This window comes from Magnolia sinica, chromosome 15 (genome assembly GCF_029962835.1).
Source record: "Magnolia sinica isolate HGM2019 chromosome 15, MsV1, whole genome shotgun sequence".
NCBI classification, from domain to species: domain Eukaryota; kingdom Viridiplantae; phylum Streptophyta; class Magnoliopsida; order Magnoliales; family Magnoliaceae; genus Magnolia; species Magnolia sinica.
The window spans coordinates 75,263,982-75,288,712 of record NC_080587.1 but is presented as its reverse complement, the minus strand read 5'-3'; the positions used below and the strand labels follow the sequence as shown (position 1 = coordinate 75,288,712).

The following is a 24,731-nucleotide window of genomic DNA, read 5'->3' as shown; positions in this document are numbered from 1 at the left end:
TAGTGGGGCTCGCCGTGATGTTTGTTAGAAATCCACCCGGTTCATCCGTTTTTTCAGGTGATGCTATACCATGGGCTCAAAAATCAGGCAGATCCAAAGCTCAAGTGGGCTGCATAAAAGGAAACACTGAGGTTGAACATCCACCACCGTCCATCGTTGAAACATTGGTGAGGCCACCGAAGCTTTGAATGAGGCTATTATTTTTGTGCTTTCAGTTCATCCAATAGGAATGAACCTTATGAATAGTATGAATAGCCAAAAAACACATCATGTGGACCCAGGGGTTTCAACGGTAGGCATATTTACCGACCCCACTTTTTCCAATCTTGTGGCCCACTTGTGTTTTAGATCTGCCTTATCTTTTTTCCCCATGTCATAACATCATCTGGCAAAATGGATGGACGGGGTGGATTTCTCACAAACATCACGGTGGGCCCCACCTAGGTTCCTATCGCAAGAAGTTTCTACTGGCTAATATACTCGAGATCACGAGCTGTCAGTGTGATATCCAAGCCGCTCTGGCCGTACTGTTGGATTCCTGAAATAAGGTGGGCCACTCATCTTGTGGGCCAATGGAGCACTATCAATAAACGGTTCGTGTCATTGATAGAGATCAAAAGCAAACGGCTAGAATCGAGATGTACCGTATTGTAATACGTGGCGGATGCATAACAGCTAACCTCAACACGTAAAGCCTGGATGTTTGTGTTATATCCACTCCATCCATCCATCCATCCGTTTGTGGGACCCACCGTAATGTTTGCGTTATATCCACTCCATCCATCCATCCATCCGTTTCACCACATGTTGCCAAACATGAGGGAGATTAAAATCACAAGTGGGCCCCACAACATGAAACACCACCGTTGAAGTCATCCTGGCCCCACTGCGTGATGTTTGTATGCATTCCAACACGTGCATAAGGTGATCCCCACATGGATGAAGGTTTTAAAATATATCAGACTCATGTTACTTTAATCATCTGTGGGCCTATTATCTATATACTCAATGTTTGAAATTCGCATGGGTCCACTACTGGGGCCCACTTCCAAGGAAGGTTTGAGCCAAGCTAGACAGATCGTGGGTCGGGTTCGGATTCGGGTTCAGGTTAAGAAATGCCCACATGCCAGGTTATAAGACCCGACGCAAAGCAGGTGGCAATTGACTTACAAGGAAATCATTTACACTCTTACATCTGTAAATGATTTAGAGCATTTACACCTAACAACTCATTTACAGGCAAAAAAGATGGAAATTCCTTTACAGGCTCACCATTTACAGCCTAATGGCTATATTTTCAAAGATTGTCTCTCCATCTACATGACTTTAAACAATTTACAGGCTATCCAAACACAATCATTTACAGCTTACAGCCAAACAGGGCAGGCTGTAAATGGTTTACACCTGTTAATCATTTACCACTAACCCAATTTACAGGCATCCAAGCGACCCCTAATAGACAATAATTAGATAGATACATGCACATGATGTATGTTTGTATGTATCCCCACTGCTATTTGGACCAGGTTAGTGTAACTTTAGCCCCATATTCCATTCTTAAACCTGAGTTCATGCCAGGTCCAGTAAGGTCGGTCAAGCGCAACCTGATTACAACTAAATGGGTCAGGTCAGGCTCGGGTTTGATGAATTTCAAGTGGTTCAGGTCACGCCACAGGATGCTAACCCACCAAATCCGTCGATCATTGTAGCAGTTTTCTCCGTATTCTAGTAAAGAACCCATGTATAAAAATGGTATTTCTTCATAAAAGTTCTTCTACGTTTAAAGAAAGAAACCTGAATTTGTGCTAAGCAATAGTGACCTGGACTACTGAATGTGTCACATTGGCAAATACACCAGATGTTGCCTATTCAATCTCTCACACAAAGTCGCCACACAGCTTCTCTTCAAATCTTTGTCAGGTCCAGTTTGGTGGGACACGGTCACTCCACATACCAACCATATAATGAGATCGAACCAGCCGCCCAAGCAATGCACAAAGCAGAAACAGATGCAGCTTAAACTACAACAAAAAGCCGGGGAGATAACAACTATCTAGCAGTGTCATTACATACTGCAAAAATACTTGCCTGAAAACTCTGCAAGATGGTGTATATGCTACATCAACGAAAGGCTCATGGGTCTCAAGAGAGGACGGCCATCACATCCGATGCCCTCAATGCAATGTACTCAGAACCGTCGATGCCTTTGAAGTCATTTCCAGCATACTTTGAGTACAGGACTGTGTTCCCTGGGGCAACCGAAAGCGGCTTCCTGTTGCCTTCCCCGTCCAACAGACCAGGCCCAGCAGCAATCACCTGTTTCCAACAGCATGACCCATCTCAGATTAAGGACTAGTAAGATTCCGAACATAGCTGGTTTGTTTTGGATGCAATTGAATGGTCCTAATACATTTGGACTGTTAGTTGGACATTTCCTAGCCGCCCATTTGTAATGCAAAGAGTATTCCAATCAGCAGCTAAACTCAGCTTATTAGTTTACTTCCAGGAACATCTACCGCAGGGCCCAAGCACGTGCATGGATATTGAATGCTGGATAAATAACTTACAGGGTCATTTGGATGCCAGGCTGAAATCAATGAATACCAAACCATGCCTGCCAGAAGATGGATGGTCCAGATTCAATGTATATATGCGACTTCTTTAGTACGGCAGCAGCTTGATTTCAGGTCATGGAGTTGCAATGGCAGACCCATCCAATGAATTGTTCGGATAGCAGTCACACATGTGACTATGTTGGCACTGTGCAGTGAAGAATGAAATTCCCATTCCAATAAGGGGCATGCTCCAGTGGCAACGGTACAAATGTGGGGCCAACGTGATGTGTTCACGACATCATAACCGTCCATCAGATGAATTGACCCAAAATACCCACAGGACCCAAAAATCAGGCTGATTAAAGACTTAGGAGGGCCACAAAGCAGGGAACAAGCAGGGAGAGGACGCCAATCCTTGATTTGCGTGGAGGGCCTCGTCATGTTGTATATATGGAAACCAGGCCATTCAGGGCGTTAATCTAGCCTGGATGAGGGGTGAGGCCAAAAATCAGGTTGTGTTGCAACTCCAATGGGCCCCTGTGAAAATCAAGGGTAAGTGCCATCTCCCTCTTTGTTCCTTATTCTATGACCCACCTGAGTTTTTTATGAAGCTGAGTTCTGGGCCTTGGGCGATTATTGAAGTGACACATCTAAAGGACAGGTTGGATGTGATACATACACCACACGAGCCCCACATCTATCCATCACTTCCGTAAGCTTACAGTGGTACGGGTGGCCCTAGAGCACACCTCTTCAGAAGAATGAGCTCCTCTCCTGGAAAATGCTCAAACTTATGGCCTTTCAAATAATCATTTCACCTTATATCGCACCAGGCCACTTCATGGCACAGGTTCATTGGAAATGAGTCTGGCCCAACATCCGAATGGGCCCCCTTAGATAACATTGATAGAACCTGACCTTCTCTCTTTGAAGGTGATTTGGCATATAATGTGAAATTATTAAAGAACAGAGTTACAAATAAATCTCACCGTCCCTATGGAAGGCTTTTCCTTCGTTGCCTCTGTTAACAACAAACCGCCAGCAGTTTCCACCTCAGCTTCAGCAACCTGAAATTAAAGTACATGCAGAATATATTAAACCTGAGGGGGAAAATCCAAGACAAGAAAATAACAACCGGAAACTGTGCTATTTCTTTATCAGGTGGTGGGGAATGATCCAATGGAATCCACCAGAGCCTCTGTTGGAGTGCTGCTCTATGGGGGCCACATGATATGTGCATGACATCCAAGCCATCCAAAAGGTGCACACACACACACACACACACACACACACACACACACACACACACAGAGGAAAATGAGCTTTGCTAAGCCAAGAAGTGCGTGCAATAAAGCTAACATACACACTGCACATACCAGCAAGGCATGACAGGTTTCAGATTTAATCCATCCATCAGAACGGCAACATTGTATTGGTGCCTTAGCCCAAGAATCAGGTTGATCCACTGGTGAGGTGGGCCACAGTTTGCAAAACAAACATAGGGCTCCAAAAAAACTTGCCTGAAGTTTTCCAACCCATCTACCAATTTCCAATATTGGGTCCCACATGCTTATTGGACCAGATTTTATTTTGGGAAAACATGTTCAAGGTCGGACCAACCTGATGGATGGATTAGATCTCACACTTATGTGCCATGCTGGCACATGTGTGGCATGTACACAAGCTTTTCTGCACACGTGTGTGCTTAGCAAGAAAAAAAATCCATTTTGCTCCATTAGAAAGTAATCTTTTAACATTGTTAGATTTCCTGCAACATCTTTCCAATATGGCAACTCTTATCAAATGATATGTATAATAATGCAAATTCACTGTACGGGCACCTACTTGGGTATATTCCCACTTCCAACCGCAGATGGGATGTGCTCCTTGCAAATCAACATTAGTCTTCTTTTAGTCCGAGGAAAAGGTGGGTAAAAGGAATCCACTTAGTGCTGATTCCATTTTCACTGGCACCCTAAATACTTTCAGTAGAATGGTTCTTCCAGAGAAGCCAAACCAAAACAAACTTGGAGGTACACCCAAACAGACCGTAAATCACTTGTTAGATATGCGGACATGGTAATCTCTATGACTCTATCATGTATTTTCTTGTGTGAGGGCATATTTTTCAGCATGCCTTCTTAATAATATGTACTTGATACATATAAATTTTTAACATTTTGAAACATGACCTAACATTCTCTATGGAGGCAGTTGGTGTTACATTGACCAAGCCCTACAACTGAAATTTTCTTTTTCTTTTATGCTCAAGGTAAATTGGAAGAACAAAAAGCTAATTTAGAAATCTTCAAATTTTTCTTTAGGGTCTGTTTGGATAATGGGGAAAAAATAACAAAAGAAATCAAAACAGTAATGATCACCCATTTATGATTTCTCAAGATATCCATGAGACGGATTCCATGGATTCCACTTTGAGGGGCTTGTTTGGATAGGAAGTGAAAATCTGATAAAGCTCTCACATTGGTTACCTCGTATCTTTAGGGACTGTTTGGATAATGGGGGGAAAAAAATCACAACAGTAATGATCACCAATTTATGATTTCTCAAGATATCCTTGAGACAGATTCCATTGATTCCATTTTGAGGGGCTTGTTTGGATAGGAAGTGAAAATCTGATTTAGGACAGCACGTTGTGAAAGGCCCCACCATTGGAAAAGTCATCCATTTTCTTCTTCTTTTCCTTTTTCTTTTCCCAATCCAAACAAACTGTAAATCACTTGTTAGATATGTGGACATGGCAATCAGGAAGCTCTGAGCCTTGGATATTCAGGGTTCTCTATCATGTATTTTCTTGTGTGATGGCATATTTGCCAGCATGCCTTCTTTTCATATATATACTTTTTTTTTTTTTTTTGAAAGATAACTGATTATATTAAAAAAGGAAAAACAGAAATACATCTGATAGAATCTGCTGAGGGAGCAGAAACTAGTTAGGCCCCTAGAAAAGCAAAATCATCATCCTTAAGATCTGATAGAATCACTTCTTATCATATATACTTGTGACATATAAATTTTTAATGTTTTGAAACATGACCTACCATTCTCTATGGAGGTAGTTGGTGTTCAATCGACCAAGCCCTACAACCGAACTCTTTGTTCTCTTTTTCTATACTAGAGGTAAATTGGAAGAACAAAAAGCTAATTTCAAAATCTTCAAAATTTTCTTTAGGGCCTGTTTGGATACTGGGGGAAAAAAATCAAAACAGTAATGATCACCCAATGATGATTTCCAAAGATATTCGTGAGACAAATTCCAGGGATTCCATTTTGAAGGTCTCGTTTGGATAGGAAATGAAAATCTGATAAAGCTCTCATATCGGTTACCTCGTATCTTGTGAGTGAGAATTTGACTATGGTACTTGGGTAATGATTGCTCCTTGAAATCCAATATTTCTTTGCTATCCAAACATTGTGAAAGGTCCCATCATGGGAGAAGTCATCCATTTTCTTCTCTCTCACTTTTTTTAAATTTTTTCTTTTCTTTTCCTACTACCCAATGAGGCCCTTAAGGGTGTGTTTGGTTGCACTTGCAGCAAACTTCATGAAATGTCATAAAATTCTACAACAAATTAGACTTGATCAATCATAAATATCATGATATTTGTGCAACCAAATGCACCCTAAGAGAAAACAAGACCAACCATGACTCTGCAAACATGAAGGGAAGAAGAAAAAACCTTGATCAAGACTCGGTCATTGAGAGGCTTTAGATCCTTCACATCATCAGTCTCAAGAATGCCAACTAGATCATCCTCCTTCAACAAAAGATGTTTCGATCCATTGAACTCCAACTCCGTGCCTGCATATTTGGAGTATACAACCTGGGTACCAGACTACCACCACAAAGAGTCCATCCATCAGCAAAACTTAGTTCAACAGATTTCCATCTAAATAAAGCAGTACAGCCAAGACGAAACTCAAGGTATAGGCAATAGTGTGAAGCTTCTGTTTTGAGAGATGAGGATTGAACTTTTATTTGTCTTTTAAATAATAATAATAATAATAATAATAGTGAAATGCGTATTGGGGCAGTTAGACTTTCCGAGCCATTGATTTAGACTGCTCATTAGGTCCAACTCACATTTTATAGGCAAACATGCAAGCATCAACCAATCTGACAAATATCAACCATTCGATCATTGTCTTTAATATGGATGGTCAAGATAATTTACATAAAGGTAGGCCCAATCAAAAATTTGATCCATCTGTTTGTTAGAGACCATCATGGACTACTTATGAATCTCAGGCATCACTTTTTTTTTTTTTTGAAGGTTATCTAAGGCATCACTTTTGTTAATAAATCATAGCATCCCATCCATGGTGAAAAAAGGATGGCTACAGAAAATAAGGCCAAATGAAGGGTGGATTAGATTATCTAGTCAGTGCAGTTCATGCGTGGTCATGTGAGAAATATGTTTTGGACTTAATGGACAGTTCAGATCAATTGATTGGACTGCATAACTGAACTTAGGAAACTGGAGCACTATAATTTATGTGCTCTGAGAACACCGGAGCATTTCTCATAATAATATGGAATTAAAATTGAGACCTTGTGCATGATAAATTTTATGAAGTGCAAAAATCACGTATTCCGTTAAAAAATTCAGACCCACAACAGTGTATTGACCCTTGCCTACCACATGAGAGAGAGAGAGAGAGAACTCAATATCACCTGGACACTGATGTCAACTTTGTTATTGCCAATGGTCTTACCCTCTCCAACAGCAACAACTTCACCTCCTTGGGGCTTGGTCTGGACAGTTGTGGGAAGAAAAATACCACCAGTAGTTTTCTCCTCAACGGTTTTGATTTTCACAAGCACTCTATCGGCCAGTGGATTAATTGAAGTGTACTGCAGAAACGAACAGTGTATTAATACAAAGCAACAAGAAAATGAAAAGAACAAGAAACATAAAAACCCACAAGCACAATCACCAAAAACCACCTGTCACATGAATCCAAGAGAAAGCCCAATACCGTAAAACATAATCGCATGGGGAAGTAAGATTCTACCAACATACAGGACTCTAGCCAATCCAAATCTTCAAAAATCTACATGGCTTATCAAATTCATTTGTGACCCTAGAATTCCCAAAAGGAAACAGTTGTGCAGGAAAATGAGCATGAAGCCAGAAACTTCCACACATTTTGGAAACGATTATTGTCGTATAAATACTAGCTCACTTTATTCTTTTAAATAATGATGAAAATTTTAATGGCAAGCAGAGAGAGAGAGAGAGAGAGAGAGAGAGAGAGAGAGAGAGAGAAACAAAATAAGAAGGAAGCAAAATACACGTAATAACAATGGGAAGGTCCCACCTGCAACTAGATGTAGATGAGAAAACCATGCAACAAGCTGTGTGGGTGCCCACCATGGTTTGTGTATGGAATTCAACGTGTTCAGAAGGGTTTTCCCCACCGTGAATAATGGGATGCCCCCGAAACCAGGCGGGTCCAATCATCAAGTGGGCCACACCAAAGAAAATAACAAAGAACCACTCAAAACCTCCAAATTCATGTGCTGGCCCACCTGAGAGTTGAATGGCCCTGATTTTCATGGTGGTGAAACTCTGCTGCAAGGGTTAGATGCCATACACACCACAGACAGCTAGTTCAACAGCTTTCTAATCAACAACTAGCTGCAGGTGAGATATTCCCATTAAGAAAAAGGAACTACGAGACTGGATAAAGTAGTAAATATTTGTTAAAGCAGTTTTGAAACTCCATCTTATGCAGATTGACTCCACTTTCCATTGCCTCCTGAAGAATGCATCCACCTGAATTGACTTGTGTTCAGTTTACTCCTGGTGATCTGAACTGGACCCCAGTTAAATTGAATTGTACAAAATCTGATAGACTTAGGGGTCATTTGGATGCCTAAAAATGATTTACACCTGTAAATCATTTACAGCCTGTCCTGTTTGGCTCTAAGCTGTAAATGATTTACAGGTAAAGGATTGTCTGTGTTTGGATAGCCTGTGAATTGTTTGAGTCCTGTAAATGGAGAGCCAATCTTTCCATTTATAATCGTTAGGCTGTAAATGGAGTGCCTGTAAATGAAATCCGAACTTTTTACATTTAAATGAAATAAGGGTAAATGCTTGATATAATTTACAGAAGGCCATCCAAATGCAGAGTGTAAATGATTTACCTGCAAATCATTTACAGGCATCCAAATGACCCCTAAAGCTGTGTTTGGACATCTAATGAATTGAATTTTGTTCAGTTTACTCATGGAGGAATGACACACACACACACACACACACACACAAAAACTAATCATTCTCTAATCTTACTAGCATTCCTAATAAGAAAGTAGCCCTTGAATTGCGGTTAGATCTTGCTCAGGTCAAAATCGAAAATAACGCAATTGCAATTTGGAGCACGGATCCAACAGGAATACCAAGGAAGGTATTTGCAATTTGATCATTCCCTGCTTCATTTTTTTTAACCTTTTGGAAGGTGTTATTCCCAGATTTATAGAACTCATAATTGCAATTCAATTCGATGGCACAGCCAAACACACTTACAATCTCAATGTTAGTAGAGGCCGCTTCCTCTACAATCCATGTAGGAATAGGATAAGCTTATTCTATAAGTACTGCATGCGAGGCCCACCTGGGTGTGTCTATGGAATCCAAACTGTCCAGCAGAGTCCTCCCACCATGAAAGTTAGCCACCCAAAAAAATAGGCTGATCCAACCATGACATGGGCCACCACATGAATTTCAATGATTTAGATGGTTGTCAATTGTTTTCTATGGCGTGGTCCACCTAATGATTGTATAGGCGTGATTTGGGGCATCCCATCATCATGGTGTGGATCGTGTAATGAATGGGTTGGATTGCATATACACAACACAGAGGACCCCCACCATAGAAAACAACAGACAACTTTCCAAAAAACCTCCAAATTCACGCTGTGCCCCACATGATGGTTGGATCGGTCTGATTTTTGGGGCCTCCCAGCTTTCACTGTGGGGTGAACGTAATGAACGGATCGGATGCCATGCCCACACTCAGTGGGCCCCATGCGCAGCACCTGTAGAGTACTCTACAAGAACTAGTAGAGGAACCAGCCTCATGTAAATATCCCTTCAGATTACAATTTCAAGATAGAACATGTACTCCTCATTCTTCAGTGAGAGTAATACCTTTGGAGCGACAACGTTGGCGGCCTTGACGGTGAGTTCTCGGAAACTCCTCTGGTTGACAGCCACGTTACAAGGTCGAACTGAAGAAATCCTAACCGTCGATGGCCTAAGCCCATCAAACGATTGCAAGCTCCTGCTTGTTACAGAGCCAGAGAAATGTACGGTCGCCATGGATTCCTGCAGGAAGTAGCTCAAAAATACCAGAAAAAAAATCCAATCATCCAAAAACTGAAGAAAAAAAAGCTTCAAAAAGCTAAGAAAATGAGATTGAGAAGAAAAAACGAAGAATCGTAGCATTTGATACGAAGTCAACGACAATGGAATCGAAAAAAACAAAATGAAAATCGGAAATCGAGCCATGGATTTGCAGATTTTTCGAGTGCGGATGGATCAAAGGATACAAACCTGAAATGAGATCGGAGATCGAAAATCAGCTCAGCTCAGCTATTCCTCTCTCTCACTCTCTCTGTCTAGCGAAGAAGATAAACCCTAAAAACCCAGGAATGTTTTGATCCTCCACCCGAGGCTTTGCACGGTGCACTCCGGTTTTCGTTTATGATGAGTGGGTCCTACTTTTGAGTAATCCACACCATTGATCAGCTGGATCTGGCCCTTTTTAACATGAAAGTCTTCACCCTTCGATTTTTTTTTCTATAAGTATAGATGTTTATGAAGATAAATACTACAATGGACCGTATTCAATTGAAAAAAGGCCCACCATTGATAGCCACCATCTTCCATTCTTAAGAGAATTTTAAGAAATGGTCCATCCATGGACGGCTCCGATTTATCAATCGTCTGGACTAATGACCCCTGAGCCTCTGCCGATTCCCGCTGAGAAGTCGGAAAACCATTGATACTCTGGCCGACTGTGACGGTTGATACACGAGCACTTAAAAATTACCTGCGACTTGCATACGCGGCATACAAATAATTCAAATGAAACCGTCCAAACGGGTACCAATTTCGATGTATCGTGAACCGAAAATTAATATATATTTGATTATCTGACTATCAGATTGGACGGGTGGGATGGCACTCAAACATCACAGTGGGCCCACACAAACGGATCATTCCTGGGGCTGAAAGTTGGGCAGATTGCGTCGAATTGGTGCTCAACCCTAGCCCAACCCAAGGCTCCTATACTTAAACCCAAGCGGGCTCAGTAAGCTAGATACATGCTAATATTTTCATTATTACACTAGTATGTTACATTTCGATACATGTATTATCGTTCGTACTTATAATTTCATAAATTATATATATATAGTTATTTATTATAAAGAACTTCATTGCTTTTGAACAAACAATCTAAAATATATAATTAGAAGAGAGAAATCCAGCATATCATATTAGCTCAAGTCACCGAAAATGACATGGACTAATGAGACCCAACAACATTAGAATTTCTTATGCCTCTGACACAGATAATCTGCACTCATTATAATTTATAATTTATATATCATTGGCCGGCGGGCAACACAAGATCTCAACCCAAGCTTGACCGGACTTTTAACCAGTTAGTGTTTATATAGCCTAAGCTTGAGACCAAACCTAATATGTCGTGCCCAGGCCCAACCCAATGTTGGGTCGGTCTGGTTGAACCCACCCGACTTTCAGCCCTAATTATTCCCCGTAAATGTGCCGTTTGTTAATTGTTGAAGCATGGTTGAGTAATCTGGACCGTCTATTCTGATGGTCCTCTCCTGGTCTCAGCCTTGAACAGGAATGATCGAAGAGGTTTCCGGATTGGAAGATCGGGACCCCTGAGAGATCTTCGGGGCGTCCCCATCGACCATAGGTGCCATAGGACAAACGGTTTGTATCATCAAATCAGTAATCACATGCCCTACAATGAGCCGAATTTAGGGTCTTATCTTAGGCCCAGTGCTTGAAAATGGCCCCGTATCTGTTAGGCATCAGTACCAAAAACTTACACTCCTACTGCAGCCGTGGTTATGGTAATCAGTGTGGGGTCCACCAGATGCACGGTTCAGATCATGATATGCATGAGCCATGTGAATGTTATACCATCTGAACCCAATGGGCAAATGATTTAATGGGCCTAATTTGATTAAAAAATCCAAGGATCATCCCATCCACTTAAGGGTTGCAATGGGGCATGCCGGGGATGAGATGGACCCATTTTGAGTTGGGCTTGGACCTATTAGCTTAACCCATGGGTTAGATTTGGCATTACATTCATGGATTGGGCTTGGGCTCAAGTCACTTTAACGTGACCTCACCCAACCCACTCAAGTCACTTTAACCTGTGCTGACCCAACCTGACCCACTCTAATTATAACTGCGAGCCATGTATTTGGGTTACACCCATAATGAAAGTGGGCAACACACGATGGATGGGCCATATCAGAGGTGGGCCCCCATGATAGACAATTGACATTGAAGGTGATCCCACCTGATAAACAACTGATATTGAAGATGGGCCACATATAATTAACTGACAACATCAAATGAGGAGCCTACATGATAGATGGTGGACATTGAAGGTGGGCCATGCATGATGGACGGTTTACATTGATGATTTGTTTACATGATAAACGATTAATATTGACGGCGGACCACACACAATAGATGGTCCACATCAAAGGTGGGATCCACATTATGGATAGTGGACATTGAAGGTGGGCCCAAATGATAATCGCCTATATGAAAGTGTGGCCTCACATGATAGATGGCCCACATCAAGTAAGCCCCCCCTAATGAATGGTCCACATCCAAGTTCTTGCATGATGGACAACTCGTATCCAAGGTGTCCCAACGTGATGGTGAATATTGTGTCAGTTGTCTAACATGATACCGCTTTGCATAGAAGTTTACGGAGCTTAAAATTATTGCTAAGTCATGGGAGATAGGGCTACAAAAAATATGTGCCAATTAAAAGCAATTAACACTTAGGCTTTATAAACGAAGCGGGTCCAAGTATATAGATTACAATTGATTTAACTAACTAAGCTACTAGTATATGATAATAAATGTAAAATACTAATTGCATGTGCTCCAATTTAAATGTCTAGCATACAATTTATTCATGCATCCACATGTATTAACAAATCACGAGCACAAGCATTATAAAATTGGATCCATATAATCAATTGCAAGAGTTGAGCTAAGAGTCTTGGATCTAGATATGAATGGCTCAGGCGGATTTGGATTTAGTTGGACCTGGGTTGAACTGTTTCCTATAACTCTTTTATGTCCTTAATTGAGGGATGAGGTAGCTAGGCTAAGGGATTAAGGGATGAATGAAAATGCTTAAAATGAGAGTGGATGTGAATTTGTGAATGCTTGAAATGTGAAAGGAATATGAGTATTTATAGCCCCAATCTGAAACAAGGTGTAATTTTAGCTCGAATGAGGGGTTTAGAGTAACTTTAACACTCTGCACATCCATAGGACTGAAAAAAGGTCAGTCGCATATGAGTGAGCAACTGACCAAAGTACAACCAGTGCCACATGGCAAGCGGCCTATTATGCACAACTCGTCCCTCAAGTTTGCTTCATCTTCGGAGGGTGGCTCTTCCCATACATGTGGACATCTTTGGTCATTTGAAACTGCTTTGCTATCTTTTCCTGTATATTGATTGGGCATTGGAATGGGCTTAGGCTAAAATGAGTTTATGGACCTATCTTGACAAGGCGAGTTAACTGGGTAAGGTTACGTGGGTTGACCGAGTTAGTTGACTTAATGAGTTGACTCATGGGTTGACTTGAGAGATTAGGTTTTCCTAGAATATGGGTTTAGGGTTAAGTTTTTGATGAATTTTTTAAACTGAATTAATTGGGTTTAGGGTTAATTTCTAAGATTTAGAGTTTTTAGAGTTTGAATTTACGGTTTGAAATATGGCTCGGAGTTTTTTTAGAATGGATTAGGATTTAGATAATGGATAAGGGTTTTGTTCAATCACAATCAGCTTATTAGGTCTCATCATGGATGGCTTATGATTCTAAAAAAATCATCTTTAATAGGCAGTAATGACCATCCCATCCATAGATCGGAAAACTGGACGGCTATAGAAAGAAGGCCAAATCCATGATGGATCGGATCACCCAATCACTGCAATCTCTGGATGGCGGCCCATGAAATGTGTTCTGGATTTGGCTGGACAGTTCAAATCGATCGATTGATTGGACCGTCCAAGTAATCCAATGTAACTAGAAACACTAAGAGCATCTTTCTTACTTGTATACCATATAGGAAAATTTCAAGTGCCAGTGTATCATCCACTACACTCTACCAGAGCACCAAACTTTTCTCATTTAACCCCTTGATGTGTACGGTCATGGTCGATGTGATGTCCAATGAGGGGGTAGGCCCACATTGTCAATTTAAGGGCCAAGATCATTCCACAACCAAAAGAATAAAACCTACCAATCTTGTGAATTTCAAATATTAATCTTAAAACACACAGAAAATGATTTAGAAACAATTACAATGTCTTAATGAAAATAGCACCATTTCGGGTCCTACTTGACCCGATAAGAAGAACCACCACCCAATGGCCTTCCTAAAGATCAGCGACCGGGTACCGATCAAGGCAATCGAGCCACGGGTTCCGGGTAGGCCTCCTGATCTTCCGCACCGCCTGCCAGACTGCACTGTTGCACTTAAACCCAGACCCGAACGCAAGTTGCCAAACCCGGTCTCCCGATCGGACCCGCTCCTTAGCTTCCAAGTAAGCAAGTTCATACCATATGCTGCTGCTGGAGGTGTTACCGAACCGGTGCAACGACATCCGTGAGGGTTCGAGGTTTCGGTCGCTGAGTTCGAGGTTCTTCTGGAGTTCGTCGAGAACCTTCTTGCTAGCGGCGTGGATGCAGAAGTGCTCGAAGGCTAGCTTGTATTTGGGAATGTATGGTCTGGATTCGCTGGACCCGCCGAAGAGGTGACGCCGCACGAGTGTGGTGAAGAAGAGGAGCTGTTCTGAGAAGGGGAGGACGAGTGGGCCCAGGGTAGTGATGTTGGCTTTGAGTGCGTGCCCACCGACTTCCAAGAGGTCGCGGCTTATTGAGAGGCCTTTGAGCCGTTGATCGTCCTCCTCTTGGTAGATGCACCTGCGGCCGGTTATCGTCGCACGTGAGAAGTTTGGTTGCGTGGCATTTCAATGGTCGCACATGTGTGATGTGAGGATAATAAGGGAATGATGGATAGTGAGTACTGTTGTTTCAGGACCCGAAAAAACTGGACCCGACTCCCTATAGTGGATCCGACTCGAGTAGATTGCAGTTGCACCATGACTCGAGAAAAACTTGATCTGGTCATGACTCGTCCGAGTTTTTTACTTGACTCATCACGTCGAGTCGAGAGTAGTTTGTGTTTTTAGACTATGATAATAAGCATATGACCGTGGTTTGGGGCCCACCTGTGAGATATTTGTGGAATCCAAACCGTGCATCTGGTGAGATTCCTCTTGTTCACTGTACAGAGAAAGAATCATCCCTATCCAAAACTTAAGTGGGAAACACCGTGGGGAGTAATGTAGAATTATGCCAAAGCTATATATATTCAGGTGGCGTGGCCCACCTGAGTTTTTTAATAGGCTGATTTTTGGTGTGTGACTTCATCCTGGTGGGAAGAAGATGATGGATGGATTGGATGGAATATATATATAGAGGCATGCTCACCTACGCACCTAAGCAAGTGTGCACCTTTGCATACGTGTCATGGGTGTCGAATCCGAACGGTTCATAAGATGCGTAATCCCATGAATCCTTAGGGCGTGAATTTTCACCCTGATCTAAATTCATATGGGCCATAGAAAAGATAAATTCAAATCAAGGGAAGAAACTGTTTGCATTATTCATGGCCCACCGAAGTTTTGGATCAAAGTAAAAATTTTTACCATTAGGTTTGATGAGGTTCTGCTTCATGTGGACCGTTCAGATTTTCGAGACTCATCAGATATGATGAGTTCTCAAAAAAGTTCGTATGGAGTAGGTGGGAACTGGTTCGCAGGTGAGCGTTTCCGATATATATATATATATGACACGGTGGACCGCACATTCCATCTGCAAGTGTGTATTTAGGGTTCGCCCTCCCTATGTCCCCATTGCTGTCTAGGGTGTGGCCCACCTGAGCCCAACGTATCTAATGGACCGTTGGATGATACTCAGACATCACGGTGGGCCCCCACGCAGCTCAGACGTAAGTAGTCAGCAGGACTGCTGAGAATTTTGGTCCACGTGATGGTCAATGTAGATGGAACTCAACTTGGTGTTCCGAGTCATTCATCTGGTGGGTCCTGGAATCAGTAATCGAGTAGGCCCTTTCAAGGAAGTGGATTGGATGATGATCCGGTACTGTGGGGCCCCCATAATATATATGTTTTATATCCATGCCGTACATCCATTTTGCGAGCTCATTTTAGAGCATGACCCCAAAAATGAAGCAGATCCGAATTTCAAATGGACTACACCACAGGAAACAGTGGGGATAATGACCCCTACCATTGAAACCTTATGAGGGCCCACCGTAATGTTTATTTACCATCCAACCCGTTTGATAAGGTCCCACGGACCTGGATGAGGGGAAAACACAAATATTAGCTTCCAAAACTTCTCACCCACCCGTGAAATTTTTAATGGTAAGTGTTCAATCATGACTCTTTCCTATGGTGTGGTCCACTTGATATTTTGATCTTCTATATTTTTGGGCTCATGACCTAAATTGATCTGAACATTCAACTGGTGGTCCCTACAGTGGTTAGGCTGTCCCACACTCATCATCAAATTATCCTAGCCATGGATTGGAGGACTTTTCAGGATTTCAAATGGACGAGAATGTTCTCCAGCCGATGCTCCATATTCAACTTGGAAATTCCTCCATTTAGTGGTCACGACGTATCCCATGCTTCAACTTTCTTGAAGTGATTGTCAAGACCCACAAGATGAATGGTCTAGACCTCACACATAGTGCCACGTGTAAGCAAATAGTGTGCAGACGTCTAAAGTTTAAAAATAAAATTTAAAAAAAAAAAAAAAAAAAAAAAAAACAATTGCCAGGATACCTTCTCATTCCTAAACGTGGGACAATTAGGGGTGTACAGGGAACCGGTAGAAATGGTAAACAGGACTGGAATAGATAGCACGCGTTTCAATTCTAGTTTCGAAAATCAAAGAATCAGTTGGTTCCGTTCGATTTTCGATTTGAGGTTATGTGGAATCCTAAACTATCCAGCTGAACTCTTGGTCCATATATATATATGTGTGTGTGTGTGTGTGTGTGTGTGTGTGTGTGTGTGTGGGGGGGGGGGGGGGAAGAAGGGGGAATGGTATTATGCCCTCGTTCCTCGTCCTCACCAGTTCACCCCATGAGGTTGAGCTGTGTGGGCCCCACCGTGATGCGTTTCGAACATCTAACCCATCAGTCAGATGCAACATTCCATCATGGGCCTAGATGTCAAAAATCAAGTCAATCTGTGACTTTTGTGGGCCACACCACATACAGAAGTGGGGAGGGGCCGTGCACCATTAAAACATTCATAATCCATTTTTTGGGTCCACCGAGATGTGGTTTGAAAATCCAACCCATCCATTATGTGTGTAACACTTGCACGAGGGTTTAGACCAAGTTTCAGAAGCATTCAAAACTCAGGTGGGCCCCACCAAGTGCTTTTATATGTTTTAACGGTGTTTCACATGATTTTAGATGGTATGGCTCACATGAGTTCCGCATACGGCTGATTTTTGGGATATCCCATAATTTAGAGGGTACCCATCAAATACACGGTGTTGATGTTCGACACGCATCACGGTGGGGTCCACACCGCTCGACCTCACGGGAGCTAATAGTGACGTCGAGCGCATAGTACCTTATATATATATAAACATAAAAAATTAGAGTATTCATCAAATCGATCCTAACGTGAATAGACATTGGTAATAAAATCATTTTGGAAAACAAAAGGGTCATGAAAACAAATCATGAAAAGATTAACCTCTGTGAAAATTTTCAATAGAGAAGCTTAGGTTGGATTAAAAAAACAAACCATGCAATTGGGTTAGATTATAAAAATAAACCATGCATTTGGTTTGAATTATAAAAAGCCTGTGATCGAAGCCGAACCGAACCGGTTTTTTACTGTCCGGTTCCAATTCGATTCTAGGGTGCAACTAATCCGGTTCCGGTTCTAGTTTTCTTGTAACCGTTAGGAACGGTTTGGGTGTTCCTGTTTCACCCCAAAACTACACCAAGCTGAACTATGTGCACTCCCAAGAACGATAGCTGTCAATGGCCGAATTCATTTCGGGCCAAGATCTCCACAAGCCCGGCTCAAAAATAAAATTGGGCCCATCCCATATAGAGTCTAGTTCGAGAATCTTTGAAAGATCTGAGCCGTTCATTAGGCGTGCCTCACTATAAAAGACCCGGAAACCATAATCGGGCCAGTTTCGAGCTTGATCGATGGGCTCTTAGAAACAATCTGATGCAGCTTGGATTTATTTGATCCACAAGCCCAGTCAATGGATTTAGTATTCCAGCGCAAGACCGGCCCAAAGCAGGCATGGACCAGAAACTGGCCCGGTTAAGGGCCAATGTCCCACAAAGTTGTAGGCCCGACCCTGGCCCGATCACAGGCAGATGGGCCCAAGCCTGGCAACCCACTTTTATAGGAGATCTAGTCCATTCATTAAGGGCCTGTTTGGCTGGATGGATCCCATGGGATTAGGAGGGATGGGATGGAGGTAATGATGGTGGTGTAAGTGGATTGGTTTAAGATCTATGGGGTTGCTATATCCCATGACAAGTTCACCTGGTCTGTTTGGCACGCCCAAGCATATTTCGGGATTTTACCTTACAATCCCTTCCAATCCGTCCAACCAAACAGGCCCCAGGCACGATTGAACGGGATTACAGAGGGATGGGATCAATTTTAAGGTAATGATGGTGATGTCAGTCGATTGGTTTGAGATCCATGGGTTTGCTATATCCCGGGACAAGTTCATCAGGTCTGTTTGACTTGTTTGGCATATCCCGGGATTTTTCCATCCCATCCCTCCTAATCCCTCTTAATTAGCCCGGCTGGCCGGGCGGGTTGGAAGGGGTGGGATGGATTTTAAGGTAATGATGGCTGTGTTGGTGGATTGATTTAAGATTTCTGGGATTGCTATATCCCGGAACAAGTTCACCGAGTTTGTTTGGTACACCCAGCATATCCTGGGATTTTACCCTCCAATCCCTTCCAATCTGTCCAACCAAACAGGCCCGAAGCAAAATTTGATCAGGATTAGGAGGGATGAAATCAATTTTAAGGTAACGATGGTGATGTCAGTGGTTGGTTTAAGATCCATGAGATTGCTATATCCTGGGACAAGTTCACCGCGTCTGTTTGGCACGCCCGGCATATCCGGGGATTTTACCATCCAATCCGCCCGGCTAAACAGGCTCCCCCAATCACGAGCCGGAATAAAGGGCTCTTAATCAAAACCCTACCTTATGACCAAACTACCCTCACTAAAAATTTTAAAATCGCAGCTCGAATACGCACCTGAAGCTTCGTTCATCAGACCCTTTGTGAGTACGAACAATATGCTCGAGCTTGTACTTGGCCCTCCGAAAATCGCGCCTACGGTTCGATAACAGAACAGCAGATCCACCCATGCGAAAGAAACAGTTAGGAATCAACATCGATCGGTTCTGGCCATTATACCAACTGAATGTAATCATTTCAGTGCTGACTACCACAGCGAAGCTACTAGGGTTCGCTTGCAGCATGTCCTGGGCTAGATCGAGGGCGATGATGCTTGCACTACAGCCCATGCCGCCGAGATTGAAACTTAGAATATTTCCCCTCATCTTGTAGTGATTTACGATCATGGCTGAAAGGGATGGTGTGGGATTGAAGAGGCTGCAATTCACGACGAGAATGCCGATGTCTTTTGGCCGGATGCGGCATTTCTCGAAGAGTTCGTCGAGGGCGCCGAAAATGACGGCGGAGGCCTCGGCGCGGCCTTCTTTCATGGTGGCGCAGTTGTCGGTGGACATGATTGCTTTTGGAATGCATGTTTCGTCGCCGATGCCGGAGGATTTCAGGATTCGGTGCTGGAATTCGAGGCTTGCGTCGGTGAATTTGCCTGATTTGCGGGCGAGGTTGATGAAATCCTCCCTGGAGACCTGATGAATGGTGCGTGGTCACATGTTAGAGAGTTGGGGAGGGATTTGTTTTTTGATTGAGGGTATTTTCGTCATTTGTGAGGGAAATGAATTGTGGGGCCCACTTTGATGGATGTGGGTCTATATCCATGCCGTTCATCCGTTTTGACAGCTCATTTTGGGACACGAGGGCAAAATCTCGGAAGCGGATTGGCTGGTGTACCGCACACCAGCAACCTGGCTGATGTGTTGAGGACACTGAGTTTTGTGGGGCCTACCATGAGGTAAGTGTTATATCCAGACCGTCTGTCGATTTTTTGAGGTAGTTTTAAGGGCTGAGTTCCAAAATAAGATAGATTTAAAGATCAAGTGGACCACACTACAAAAGGCAGCTGGAGATTGAACATCTACCATTGAAGGGTTGCAGAAGTTTTGGATCCATCTTATATTTATTTTTTCTCTTCATCCATGTTTTTGTGACCTTATGAATATATTGGATGAAAAATAAAATATTATGGTGGGCCTACGAATGTTTTAACGGTCGGAATTATTGTCACACTATGTTTGTGATGTCGTCCACTTGAGGTTTAGATACGACTCAGTTTTAGTCACATGTACTAAAATGATCTCCCCAAACGGATGAACGGTCTAGATGTAATAAATATATTATGATGGGCCCCACATAACTTTAATCTTTTTCCATTGTCCATGAAACCTTTACAGGCGCTTCCCAAAATCTCAGAGGGACCACACCATGGTGATTAAATACACAGAAACGAATTGCCTGGTGTGTTGACGTGGCAAGGTTATGGACAACACCATGATGTATGTGTTATATCCACACCGTTCATCCATTTTGTGAGATTCTTTGGGGACATAAATGCAAAACTAGGCAAATCCAATGCGGACCACACCATAGAAAGCAGCAGCGATTCAACGCCTACCATCCAAAACTTCTTGTAAGCCACTAACTTTTGAATAATTTCCGTTCATTCAGGTCTATGTGATCTTATCAATGGTTTGGATGGCAAACCATCCATAAGAACATTAACCCTACATTGATTCTCCATTCCAATAATCGGGTAGATCCACTGGTCAGGTGGGCCACAGTTTGTACAACAAATGGACGGTTCTGAAAAACTTGGCTGAAGTTTTTCTAATCCATCCTCTCGTTTCCAATATTGCAACCATATTTCATGAAAAAGGTTGGACCAACCTAATGGTTGGATTAGATCTCACACGTGTGTGCCATGTTGCCACATGTGTGGCGTGCACAATAGCTTTATTGCACACGCGCGTGTTCTCAGTAAATCTCGACGATTTAATTCACCTACGTGAAAGAACTACATCTATGTTAATTTTATAACTTTTACAAATGGTGTGGACTCTTCAAACGTACACATGGAATAGTTGCACACAATCCAGACCGTACAAATCGCTGTCCCAAGTGGAGAAGAATCAAGATCAACCGAGAAGATCTTATTAACCGTCAGAATCTTTTCTTCAAATAGGACCACAAAATTTACTTCTTTTAACCGTCCATTTCATATCCAACAATCGGATGGTTAGGATGGGCTTAGAAGTGTAATTTTAGACATATAACCTATCCACAATGGGACCCGAAATTTAGATGGACTGGATAGATGACATATGTGCTACAATCAGGAGAATGAGTGGCCACCATTTTCTAAACAGTGCAAAACGAACATGGGAGCCTTCAACATCAAATTGCTCTGTATTTTAATTTATTTTTTAATACCAAAATACCCTCTCTGGAGAAAAAACGTGCGAAGATGTAGAGCATGTGCAAGATCGGAGCTTTCCATTTGTTTCTTAATAATATTTAGATCTTCGTCACAAAAAATTAGGTATTTTTACGCTTTATTAAGGGCACAAAGGACAAATAAATCTGATAGTTAGAGTACTTCTTTTCTATCCGTTCATTCTCTTTGAATGCTGTGGCCTACTTAAGGAATCAAATAGCCTTATTTTTTGTTCAATAGATCTAAGCAGTATATATCACCTGATGGAAACATCTGATCTTGTGCATCTGTTAGATACTGGTACGTGCCTGCATCTGGATGTTTACGGCTACTAACAACTCCAGGGGGTGGAAATAAATATATGAGTAAATTTCACGTGCAGGCAGCGTACTGTCCCATAACTTCTGATGCCGTACAGTTTTCCCGCCAACATGCTACCTTTGCAGAGCACCAGTACCATGAAAAAAACAGATCCCAGCATGAAGGTCATCTTCACAAAGACGAATTTCTGCTTTCTCATCCCCACCGTTGGAATCAAAAGAAAACCGTATATATGACTCTACATATAGTTGTAGCCTACGTAGACGGTGGATGGTGTTGATTTTCTAGAAAGATGATCTTCATGATGAGTAATACTGTTATCATGGTAGCGATTTTTTCCAAAGGAGCCATGATGGCTGGAAAGATGGTACAGTACCACAAGAAATGGTACGGTTGCATGCAGGCGATCCAAACTTCTTGGGCCCATCACGTTTTTGGGTCAATCTGTCATTCATACATTTCCTTGGGCCCACCAAGTTTTTGGGTCAAGCTGATACTCGTACTTTTCCTTGGCCCCACCAATGTTTTGGGTGAAGCTGATTTGACTCACCTTCGATGAGCCAGGAAGTTTGGGTCCCATATCTGTTGTTTCATGTGGTGTTGTCCACTTGAGCGCCAAATCTACCTAATTTTTTTTTGGCTCAATTGGTTCAATATTATATGAGCCCGCAAAATTGATGGATAGAACAGACGTCACCAAAAAAAATCATAGTAGGCTAGAAATGTTCTATTAGAAGATATCTCTATCCCTGTCATTTTTTGTGTCGTGGCTTACTTGAGTCTTGAATCTACCTTAGTCGGAAGAGGCGGAAGTTTGCACCAGTAACTTAAGTGGAGCCACTGTAATGTTTGTGAGAAATCCAAACTGTTTATCCATTTTGCGAGCTCATTTTATGACATTTAGATAAATACGAGCCCGATCCAATATTCAAGAACTTCCACGGTTAAAATATTCATAGGGCTATAAGAGTCTTGAATCAAGATAATATTTGTGTTTTCAGTTCATCCCGTGGGAATGACGTTATGAATGGCATGGATGACATGTAAAAATCACAGTATGCGTAGAGAGGTTTCAACTGTAGTAATTTCCCAACCCACTTGAGTACTGGTCCTGCTCACTTTTGGACTCAAGTCTTAAAATGAGCTCACAGAACAGATGGACAGGGTGGATGTCTCACAAACATAATATTGGGCCTAAGTTTCCAGCGCATGAACTTTCAGAGAATCAGCACATTCGTTCATGCACTCATATACATGATCTACGTAAAAAATAAAATAAATAAATAAATAAAAATGCATGCAAGTACACTCACCTTGAGTTGATCATGCGGCTGATAACAAGCGAAATCAATCAGATAGGTGGGCCGGGGACGTGACATGAAGAAGATCAAGGCCGTGAAGATGAAGATTGCGAAGAACGCAACGACAGACTCAAAATCATAGCTGGATCCATCCCATAGCTTCTCCCACATATGTTTATTACTCAAGCTGCCGATTTCGGCACTAAAGACGACAATGAGGACTGGTATGGTAAGAAGGTAGATTGCATGGTTCATGAGATAATGATATCCTAATTTCACGTACTTGAGGTTTACAGATTGCACAAAGTCCGGCAATCTTCGACGTACTCTTACGGAGAAGGTCATGGAACCGGCATCGGGTCCTGAAGACTCGATGCCCCGGTTCACGATCTCCGTTGATAGAAGTGTGTGTTCTTTTGCCATGGCCCACACACTCACATATGCAAATGCACGTGTGGGAGAAGGGGGGAGGAGAGGAGGGGAAGGGAGAGGGATGGTGATGAATCGGGAGATGGGGTTTTATATTGCATGGTGAGAAAAAGAAATGGGGAGATTTTGAAAATATCGGGATGTTTTGTAGATCGTATTAGATAAAGTGAATTTCGCCGTAACATTCATTGGGACATGGACTTTTACGGAAGAGTGCCATGAGGATTCTACTATTTTGGAGAGGAAATTACATTAATGCCCTCTTCTTTTCTTTTTCTTTTTTAAAAAAACAAAATATAGAATGGAGAATTGTGGGGCCACGTGTGTGTTCAGAGGAATGCTCACCATTGTAACTTCTTAGAGAGCACACGTACACTACCTTTGCAAGCGTGTCATGGGCATAGATAGAGCTGTACACAAACCAAGTTAGCTCTGTCTTGACTTGATTCGAAAAAGCTTGATTCGACTTGGTTGGAAATTGAGTTAGAGCTTGCCAGGGGTCAACTCGACTTGAATTGAACCCTAACTCAATTCGAACTTGGATTGAACTAATTTGGTGACTCGGTTATTTTGATATTAATGTTGCTTGACCGAGTGTTTGATGAAATGACTCAACGAAGTGTCGGCTGGTAGCGAAGAATGTATGAATATGAAACAAATACCATAGTATCTTGATTTTAATGTTGTTTATTGAGTGTTTGATGAAATACTTGTACATTGTTGCTGCTGTTTTACATGCCATGAGAAATTGAAGGTGCACTTCATGTGTTTGTGAAAATGCCACATAGGCTTGATCTTGGCTCAAAATTGAATCGAACTAGCCCGAACTGCTGACCGAATCGAGTTGAGTTGGCCAGTCAAGCTCGAGGACCGAGCCGAGCTGAGTTCGAGTTGGGTCAACTAGTGGCCGAGCTGAGTTCGGGTTGGGTCAGCTAGTAGCTGAGCCAATTTGAGTTGTGCTAAGCTCGACTCGTGTACAACTCTAGGCATAGAATCTTAACGGTCCACATGATGCAGCACCCCTTGAAACCTCACTAACCCAACTTTCAGCCCATTATAAAACTCTGGTAGGC

General features: G+C 42.3%; 2 protein-coding genes across 3 annotated transcripts; both read right to left on the bottom strand.

The window, feature by feature from the left end:
- Positions 1-1,835: 1,835 nt before the first annotated feature.
- LOC131227096 (20 kDa chaperonin, chloroplastic-like) lies at positions 1,836-10,300 on the bottom strand. Of its 2 annotated transcripts, none has more exons than XM_058222805.1 (6): positions 10,136-10,300; positions 9,731-9,907; positions 7,249-7,428; positions 6,254-6,397; positions 3,545-3,622; positions 1,836-2,316 (listed from the first exon to the last, which is right to left on the bottom strand). In XM_058222805.1, the coding sequence occupies exons 2-6, from the start codon at positions 9,899-9,901 to the stop codon at positions 2,143-2,145; spliced, it is 747 nt and encodes a 248-aa protein (XP_058078788.1). In that variant the 5' UTR covers positions 9,902-9,907; positions 10,136-10,300; the 3' UTR covers positions 1,836-2,142. The 2 variants fall into 2 exon arrangements, with proteins under 2 accessions (XP_058078788.1, XP_058078787.1); XM_058222804.1 differs by having other exon boundaries at positions 6,254-6,409; positions 10,136-10,299.
- A 3,810-nt stretch (positions 10,301-14,110) lies between these two features.
- On the bottom strand, positions 14,111-23,729 carry LOC131227314 (3-ketoacyl-CoA synthase 10-like). Its single transcript, XM_058223089.1, has 3 exons — positions 23,242-23,729; positions 19,240-19,865; positions 14,111-14,806 (listed from the first exon to the last, which is right to left on the bottom strand). Exons 1-3 carry the CDS (start codon positions 23,650-23,652, stop codon positions 14,260-14,262), a joined length of 1,584 nt encoding a protein of 527 aa, XP_058079072.1. The 5' UTR covers positions 23,653-23,729; the 3' UTR covers positions 14,111-14,259.
- Between the last annotated feature and the right edge of the window lie 1,002 nt (positions 23,730-24,731).